This window comes from Clinocottus analis, unplaced genomic scaffold (genome assembly GCF_023055335.1).
Source record: "Clinocottus analis isolate CAN_PGR_092001 unplaced genomic scaffold, fCliAna1.0.p SCAF_7, whole genome shotgun sequence".
Classification (NCBI taxonomy): domain Eukaryota; kingdom Metazoa; phylum Chordata; class Actinopteri; order Perciformes; family Cottidae; genus Clinocottus; species Clinocottus analis.
This window is the reverse complement of record NW_027176229.1, coordinates 22063184-22072955: the sequence shown is the minus strand read 5'-3', so window position 1 is coordinate 22072955 and position 9772 is coordinate 22063184. Positions and strand designations below refer to the sequence as shown.

At 44.8% G+C, this 9772-nt stretch overlaps 1 protein-coding gene across 2 annotated transcripts; it reads left to right on the top strand.

Annotated features, from left to right (window-relative positions):
* Window positions 1-2020: 2020 nt before the first annotated feature.
* Window positions 2021-9027, top strand: fsta (follistatin a). Of its 2 annotated transcripts, XM_068605181.1 has the most exons (6): window positions 2021-2172; window positions 3683-3874; window positions 4166-4384; window positions 4518-4742; window positions 5449-5679; window positions 7863-9027. In XM_068605181.1, exons 1-6 carry the CDS (start codon window positions 2082-2084, stop codon window positions 7955-7957), a joined length of 1053 nt encoding a protein of 350 aa, XP_068461282.1. In that variant the 5' UTR covers window positions 2021-2081; the 3' UTR covers window positions 7958-9027. The 2 variants fall into 2 exon arrangements, with proteins under 2 accessions (XP_068461282.1, XP_068461281.1); XM_068605180.1 differs by lacking the exon at window positions 7863-9027 and having other exon boundaries at window positions 3683-3880; window positions 5449-5874.
* The last annotated feature ends 745 nt before the right edge of the window (window positions 9028-9772 follow it).

Sequence of the window (9772 nt, the reverse complement as noted above, 5' to 3'; positions counted from 1 at the left end):
CACACACACACACACACGCACACACCGCAGACGCTGCGTCGTTTGCCAAACATAACTCAACATCAAGTTAACATTTTTCAGGTTTTTGCCCAAAGCAAAAAGAGGTGGAAGAGACTTGACTTGTGGCTTCTGCGACAGTTTTAACGGCGTGGTGATTCATGACGTGGGAACTGACGTCACACTCTGATGTTTGGGGGTTTGCTCCCACCAACATGTTCATGTCCACCAATTTGTGGCATTCTATTGTTTTCAATACACAATAACCAACACGCTCACTCTTGCTTTGTTGAAGATAAAAAAAAACAACTTAACCTCCTCGAGTGAGGCGTTCAGGTGCAGATCGGACAGATCGGTTTTGACTGACTGGTTGGCGTCAACACAGACAATCATCACGAGGAGATATTTTATTTATTGCCACAAGATCATTTAAAGAGAATCTACATTATGATGCAGTTTCATTTTTGAAGAAAAAAGGAGAAAAGATTGCACCTCGTGACCTATTAGCTGTCCTTCCGCATATATATATATATATATATATATATATATATATATATATATATATATATATATATATATATATATATATATATATATATATATGGTTGCAACATGAATGATATAAATTATGATGTCTTTCTTTGGTAAATTATGTGTTTTTTAGATACAAATCATCCATTTTTCTTATTACAATCCCACTTTGTTTCCGGTTTCTGACCTTTCAAATAATGCAACAACACAAAATAAAGTCAGTGCAATAAAAGTTCCAACAACTATGATTACACGTGTGATGGATGCAACACAAACACAAACACGTTCTGCTTGTTTTATCATCCGCTTCAGCCTCCAGTGGAGTTTCCACTGCGTGTATTATAATATCATATTATATTTATATATATATATAAAGAATTACAGCAGCATTACAGTGTCTTCTTCCCGACAGATAATGAACTCCCCGGTGTCTGATTCACGCGTTGCTCTTCTGCTCTGGAGAGCTGTAACCAGAGTTCCGCTGAAGAGGTCGCGCAAGGACTTCTGACGGAGTTCAGCCTGTGCGTCAGTGAGCCGCGTGTGTGTGTGTGTGTGTGTGTGTGTGTGTGTGTGTGTGTGTGTGTGTGTGTGTTTCATTCAATGAAACGCAACACCCCGCTCCTCTGTCTGAAGCCTCTTCGGAAACAGGTTTGATTATATTTAAAAGCTTGACCCGGGAGAGAAACCCAAACAACTGTCTGCTCTAATATTAGCCCGCGCGGCTGCGGCACTATTAGGACTTCTATTATTGTCTGAGGGCGCGGATGGATACCAACTCTTCACCCGAAGATTTACACTGTTGACTGTTGCTGGAAAAGAATAGATCAGTTACAGACAAGTAGTGCCCTTTCATGTGAAGGACGTCCAGAGAGAGAGAGAGAGAGAGAGAGAGAGAGAGAGAGAGAGAGAGAGAGAGAGAGAGAGGGAGGTGTAAGCCCCTGACATACGAGAATGACCTTCATAGTAATATTATTATAATAATAATCATATTGTTTTATCTATTATAGCTTGAAAGGCGTAAAAGCGAGCAATACCGAAATATCGCGATGATACAACACATAAATATATGAAACATTAATAGTCTCCATTAAAACACAACTTGACACAGTGTTTCCTTTTCTCCTCCTCCTCCTCTTTCTTCTTCTTTCTGACACATTCATCCGTATATCTTTCATCATCCTCCGGTTATTGTGGCAAAGAGAAAGTTGCTCGTAACCATGTCACCTGATTGGGATTGAAAGAACTTTGGCAAAGGGAAGAAGAAGAAGAAGAAGAAGAAGAAGAAGAAGAAGAAGAAGAAGAAGAAGAAGAAGAAGAAGAAGAAGAAGAAGAAGAAGGAAAAAAAAGAAGAAGAAGAAGAAAAAAAGAGAAAACTCTCCCCACCCCCAACAGAAGAGGAGCCCGCCCACCAGAGACAGTCCACCCGAGACCCCTTATAGATTTAAAAAGAGAGGCTGCATTCTCAGACTGACACTTATTCAACACTGCCACCTTAAGCAGATTACTTTTTAGCGCCGCTGTGTCCAACGCGGAGCTCACTTCTTCTCTCCATCATGTTCAGGATGCCGAAGCGCCACCTCCAGCCGGGCTTCCTCCTCTTGTTCGTCTGGCTCTGTCACCTCATGGAACATCAAAAAGTTCAAGGTAAGCTTTCTTCAAACTATTTGCTTTTTATTCGTCTTTTTTTAATTTTTATTCCCCACGTTTTGGAGAAGAAGAAAAAAAAAACTTCCGATGTGCTGTCAGACACACACACACACACACACACACACTCACATACACAGACACGCACGCGCACACATACAAGCACACGCACGGATACTTGCTGCAACCGAGAAACTTTTTCAAAGTGAGTTTTTTCCTTATCTTAATTTTTTTTTTATTTTTCCGGTTGGTGGATAAAATATCTGCAACTTGTCTGCGCATCAAACGGCGCGTGCGCGTGATGCAGCGCGTCCACGAAGCAGGTGGAGGTGGCATGTGTCGGCGGGGCACTTCAAAGTATACGAGACTACCCGGGCACGTTTATCACGCGGCACGCGCTCAGGGGGGGAGCCGCCACGCAAAGCGCGCCACCTGCGCGCCGGAGCCCCGCGGCGGCTCCGGACCGCGCTCGAGCCCCGCGAGGCAACTTTAGAAATATCCACTGTGAGTTCCACCAGGGCGTGTTGGGAATATGTTTTACCACACAAGTCTACCGAGCAGCGTGTGTGTGTGTGCGTGTGTGTGTGCACAAAATAAGCTTTTCTGGAGGGTTGGTTGCAGTTTTAAGACAAAATACAGCGGGAGACTTTTGCACCTACAGCAACTATTTCGGGTGCTTGTAGTGCAAATAGATTATCATAGAAATATGTCCTCGATTTAAGACTTCATGGTATGTGTGTGTGTGCATGTGTGTGTGCATGTGTGTGTCGGTTCAGACATCCTGCTGTAGTCTGGATCAAAGGGTGTGTGGGTTTTTTTTTGCACCGCAAGAAATGGGATAACTATTCAGTTCTTTTTCACTGAGTTGTGGTTTTTTATATTGAAATCAACTTTTACTCCTGCGTGTCGATAAGCAAGGCGTCTGTCTGTCTGTCTGTCTGTCTGTCTCTCTCTCTGTCTCTCTCTCTCTCTGTCTCTCTGTCTGGGATATTGTTCGGAGGCGGTGTGCTCAGAGCTAAAGAGCAGAGGCTTTCTGAAGGAGATTGGCTGCTATTTAACGCTGTCTAGACGCTCCACTTTCTGCCCGCTGATAACAAGGAGGCTCTCGGGATAAAGGACCCCCCCCTCACACACACACACACACACACACACACACACACACACACACACACACACACACACACTCCAACCCCAACCAGCATGTGTGTGTGTGTGTGTGTGTGTGTGTGTGTGTGTGTGTGGGGGGGGGGGGGGTTGTGGTTACATTGTAATGGTTGTCAGTCACAGATGGGAAAGGCAAGTGTTAACTGTCTCGCAAAAAAAAGGAAAAAAAAAAGAAAGACCTTTTTTTTCAGACAAAATACAGCCGTGGAAAGGGAGGGGGTGTGTGCGTGTGCGTGTGTGCGTGTGTGTGCGTGCGTGTGTGTCTGTCTCACCGTCTGGGTCAGCGGTTTCAGACGTTCTCCGTGTGACATTGGAGTGTGTAATTCTTGCTTCTCGTGTCCCGCAGCTGGGAACTGCTGGCTGCAGCAGGGGAAGAACGGCCGCTGCCAGGTGCTCTACATGCCCGGGATGAGCCGGGAGGAGTGCTGCCGGAGCGGGCGGCTGGGGACGTCCTGGACCGAGGAGGACGTCCCCAACAGCACGCTCTTCAGGTGGATGATCTTCAACGGCGGAGCTCCCAATTGCATACCGTGCAAAGGTGGAGGTGCACTCATTTCCCTTCGTTATCTCCACAACACACACACATACACACACACACACACACACACACACACACACACACACACACACACACACACACACACACACACACACACACACACACACACACACCATCAAGTCTTGCTTTACAGATGCACAAAAAAGCGAGGATCTTTACGCGCGCCAAAATGCGCATGGATGATTCCCCTATAACGTGGATTTCTCCTCTCTCTCTCTCTCTCTCTCTCTCTCTCTCTCTCTCTCTCTCTCTGTGTGTGTGTGTGTGTAGAAACCTGCGATAATGTTGACTGCGGGCCCGGGAAGAGGTGCAAGATGAACCGGAGGAGCAAGCCGCGCTGCGTGTGCGCGCCGGACTGCACCAACATCACCTGGAGAGGTCCGGTCTGCGGCTCGGACGGGAAGACCTACAAAGACGAGTGCGCGCTGCTCAAGGCCAAATGCAAAGGCCACCCCGACCTGGACGTGCAGTACCAGGGGAAGTGCAAGAGTGAGTGTGAACCCTCCACTCGCCTCTACGTTCCCACACGTTGCGTGTGTGTGTGTGTGTGTGCGTGTGTGTGTGTGTGTGTACGTGTGTACACGTCTAAACTTCTTGTTTTGTTTGTTTGTTGTCTCGACAGAAACGTGCCGCGACGTCTTGTGCCCCGGCAGCTCCACGTGCGTCGTGGACCAGACGAACAACGCGTACTGCGTGACGTGTAATCGGATTTGCCCCGAGGTGACGTCACCCGAGCAGTACCTGTGCGGAAACGACGGCATCGTGTACGCCAGCGCGTGCCACCTGAGGCGGGCGACCTGCCTGCTCGGCCGCTCCATCGGAGTGGCGTACGAAGGGAAGTGCATCAGTAAGTGCACGAGAGAGAGAGGGAGAGAGAGAGGGAGAGGGAGAGCGCGCGAGGCTTGTCGCGGGAGCGCGCCTCCAGCCCCTTGACTTTGAATGCTGTTTTGAGTGCATTTGCTTCAGCTCTGCAGTCTTTCACTGGGAGGGTTTTTTTGTGTGCCAACATTCCACTGAGGAGGGGGGTCTCTCTCCCAGAGAGAGAGAGAGAGAGAGAGAGAGAGAGAGAGAGAGAGAGAGAGAGAGAGAGAGAGAGAGAGAGAGTTTGGTAGTTGCTTGTGTGTTTGCTTAAGACATGATAGACATCTTATTATTTCCTGATGTTGGCAGCACTAACCCATATGGGAGAGAGAGAGGGGGGGGGGGAGTGGAGAGAGAGAGAGAAAGAGAGAGAGAGAGAGAGAGAGAGAGAGAGAGAGAGAGAGAGAGAGAGAGAGGGAGGAAGTGCTGGGGGGCTGTGAAGATATGCTTCAAGTTAATATTTGAGTCAGATGGATTGGTATCCAGAAAGCAGCCTTGAATGCAAACTAAAACATTGCTTAATGCCCCACCCCACAACCCCAGGACTTGTCTTTAGCTGTCCAATAAAAAATAAAAAATCTCAGCTGTCATCTGATCCTGCTTTTGAAAAGCATTTCGCGATAATCCATCTAATCAAAGATGTCCCCCCCTTCTTTCCTCTTTCCTCTTCCCCTTCCTCCCTGTCTCTCCAGAGGCCAAGTCGTGTGAGGACATCCAGTGCAGCGCGGGCAAGAAGTGCCTGTGGGACGCTCGGATGAGCCGGGGCCGCTGCTCGCTGTGCGACGAGACGTGTCCGGAGAGCCGGACGGACGAGGCGGTGTGCGCCAGCGACAACACCACGTACCCGAGCGAGTGCGCCATGAAGCAGGCCGCCTGCTCCCTGGGGGCGCTGCTGGAGGTCAAGCACTCGGGATCTTGCAACTGTAAGTAGTGTCGCCAGAGCGCGACGCCATGTGAATACCAGAAAATGAACACACGACAACAGCAGCAGCAGCAACAACAACAACAACCCCCCACCCCCCTTGCCCTCCTTCAATCTCAGAAGCAAAAAAAGACGATATTCCACGTTGCTTCCCCCCCATGAAAACAAACCTCCCCATGAGAGTGCACCCCCCCCCCCCCCCCCTCCATCCCTCCCCCTTCAGCCTCACCACCAAGCACAGCTTAAGCAAGAAGACTTGGGAAGAGAAGAATTTGCATGACATTGTCTCTGTAGCTGGCTTTTGTTTTTGTGTTCTTGTTGTTTTTTTTATTATTTTTTCTAGATTTGACTTTTTGTTGTTTTTTCCTGCAAAACAAAACAGCAGAGAGGTAACGCAACAGCATGTAGCTCCACATCAGCAGACTCAAGACTAGGCATCTTGGGAAAACTGAAATAAGAACGTTTTGTTTGCAGAACGATCCGAGTTATCGGTCTCCATATTGACCTGAAGTTGGCCTGAAATCTCATGCATTTTGTTTTAAAATCATAATTTTTTTAATCAGGTTTATTGTCATGATAGTGGTCATATCTTTACATCTTTTGGTCATGGTGTATTTGTGTTTTTGTATGATTTCTTTTTGTTTCCCCCCCCATTTTTTAAATTTGCTTTCCGGCTGTAATCAATCAATTCAAAAACGCACGCCGCGTCTTTGTGACATTCACCACACCGCCAACGCGCCCGCGAGGACTCTGAACCCGCTCGCATGACGTCATGAGGTGATCGTAACGTTGGGGGTTAAAGGTCGGCGACGCAGACGATTGACTTCTGGACTTACTTTTGGCCGAAACCGTAATTTGACATTGCGAGTTGTAGAAGAGTGTCCCCCCTCTCTGTTCGTGTGTGTGTGTGTGTGTGTGTGTGTGTGTGTGTGTGTGTCTGTGTGTGTGACACTCACACGCTAAGGCCTCCGTTATGCGACGGAATCCAACTTTATGATCACCTCATGAGCTCGACATAAATGTGCCGCTCTCCTTCTCATCTCAGAAAGACACTCACCAGCTAACTGGTTTTAGCTAACTTTTGTTAGCTAACTGTTTTTAGCTGTTGTTAGCTAACTTATTAGCTCAGAAAGACACTCACCAGCAAACTGTTGTTAGCTAACTGTTGTTAGCTGTTGTTTGCTAAGTGTTGTTAGCTAACTATTTTTAGATGTTGTTAACTCAGAAAGACACTCACCAGCTAAGTGTTGTTAGCTAACTGTTGTTAGCTGTTGTTAGCTAACTGTTTTTATTGTGCGTGCTGTTTCCAGTGAATGTATTGTCTATACCAGAATGTGTATCAGAAATGACAAATCTATTTGGATCGATGAGGGACTTCCTGTTTCTTTCTTCTTCTTTTTATTTTTTATCCTTTCCCGTGTTGTCGTTTGCTGTCGCTTTCATGTGAGTTTCTTTATTTTTCTTCGACGCCTCCGATGTAAATCTCTCTTCTGCAAAAAAGAAAAGAAAATACCTCAGAACTGTGTTCGCTGACCGGCGACCTGCTTGCTAAGGCCGGCGGCACGCGACACAGGAGCCTCCCTCCCTGTACGTTTGAGCCAGAAAACAACGAATCGGAGCAAAAGAGAAACGAGCGAATCCGAGAACACAAGAGCACCTTTTTCCTTTTTTTTCTTCTTCTTCTTTTTGGGTCACGTGTCTGCGTTCAGGATATTGTGCCCAAAAAGAGACCCCGAGCCACTGGAGCCCATCCATTGCCCCCCCCCCCCTCAATACCCAACTTATGACTCCCTCCCTCCCCTCCCTCCCCCTTTACAAAACCTCCCCCCTTTCTTTTCCATCGCCCCACAAGTTTTTCTCTTGCTGCAGCCCTGACTTGTTACATCACATAAATGGAAGTTTCCCGGTTCATGAAATTCATGAGGATGCCACAGTGTTTGTTGATGCCAAGTCACACAGACCTTTCCTCACTACACACACACACACACACACACACACACGCACACACACACACACACACACACACACACACACACACACGGGGAGGCTGTGTGCCGGTGGCTTTTGCTGTGAGCTTTTTTCTTCTTCTTTTTTTTGCAAAAAAAAAAACAAAAAAATTCAGTGATATTCTACGCTGTCGTGGTCCATATTCATACAACAGCTACCATATATTCTCCCATATAGCCATTGCAGAAGACCAGGAGGAGGATGAGGATGAGGAAGAGGAGGATTCAGACTACATGGCCTATGTCCATATATCTTCTATACTGGATGGATAGGCCCCCGTCACTAGGGCAAGGAATCATGTCCATACTGTACATTATGTGTATGCTTATTTATTTTTTAAAGGAAAAAGGAAGTATACATATAGTTCAGTCTGCTAGATGTTTATTTATACTTTTTTTTGTTGTTGTGTGTTTTATAATTTATACATTTACAATGTCAGGCTTACTATCTACCATGATATATTGTGTTACCACTCATTTCCCACATATTTGTTGTTGTCCCTTATTCTTTTCTCTCTCTTTTTTTTATCATGAAGAAATATATTTGTCCAAAGAGAAGCAGTGTTATTTATTTGTCATGTTACCGTGTAAGTATACGTCCTCTCTACGAGCTGTAAATTGCATTCCCTGAAGCTGTAAAAAAAAAAGAAAAAAAAAAGAAATCTGCTTGTTTCCTGTCAAAAATCTCTATCACAGATGTTTATGTCACACATACGTAAATGCATGTTTAGGCTGTGTGTTTATTTATTGGGAATATATCAATCATTTTATGTACAGAAGTGTTTCCGGTTTGTTTACAACTCATGAGAACTTGACCAAAGGGATTATCTCAATGGTTTTGCAAGAAAAAAGAAAAGCAAAAAAAAAAAAATGTAACGGTTGCAACACAGCAGTGATGAAATGGAAGAGAGGAAGAGAGAAAAAACGACTAAAAAACGAGCCATTTGTATTTCTTTTCTTATTTCTTTTGGTTATTTCTCGCTTTCAGCCCTTTTAGATTTGTTTTCCGAGCGGAGACAACACCTTAAGACGTTCACTAAGCGTTTCTTTTTGTCTGACCACATTAGAGCAGAGGTAAGTTTTGGACAATACTTGATTATTTTGGAAACAATGTGCCATTAACATTTTGTGTGCCGTCTTCTTGCCAATGTGCTCCATATTGCTCTCGCAGAGCGACGACAGGACTAACGTTACTGCAGTACTCTTTCTCTATATCAGACGTCATCGCTTTTTCCGGTTCCTTTTCTTTCCAGAATGCATTTTTATTTTCAAACATCACAAGAGAAATACAAAATTCTGTTATGAATATATAGTTTTGTATTTTTTATGTAAATGTCATATGTACATACAAAGTTTGATGGTATTTGTACAGATATGAAGAGTGAAACAATAAAAGTTTTTTCCTTATACTTTTTCCTGACTGCTGTATTATTCCTTCGGGAATAACACGCCGCAAATGCAGGTGTGTTTCATTAAGTGATTAAATGTCGTATATGGTGAGATAAGATATGTTTATCTACCGTGTAGATATTGTAAAAATATGTTTTACACTGTGGAGTCAATCCTTTTATATCTCTGGGTTTTATTAGGCTATTCAATCAAACTTTATTTCACACTCAGGGTCCAGACAAACAGAATAAAACACAGACAAAAGCTCAATTAAAATACATATTGCCTTATAAAGAGACCAATGCCGCCACAGCTGAGACTGCTGCCGTGAAGTATTACACTTTGTGTTTGATAAAACCTAAAAAATAAATAAAACTTTCATTTTCAGAGCCATTGACTCGGCAAATAAATGTATACATGATTTCTTAAAACAATTTCGAAAGTATATTATTATATAAAATAATAATAAGTATATAAACTCTTGCAGCCACACACATTTCACTGGCACCACCTCTCTCTCTCTCTCTCTCTCTCTCTCTCTCTCTCTCTCAGGCACAGGGTTCAATCTGGTATTTGCATCAATATGCTAATGTAGGTGTATGTATGTTATCAATACTGCCACGTTTAATACAGTTTGTTCCAATACAACCCTGATTAAATACACAAATGACTGCATATGTTGTAGGCCAGCAGTGGAAG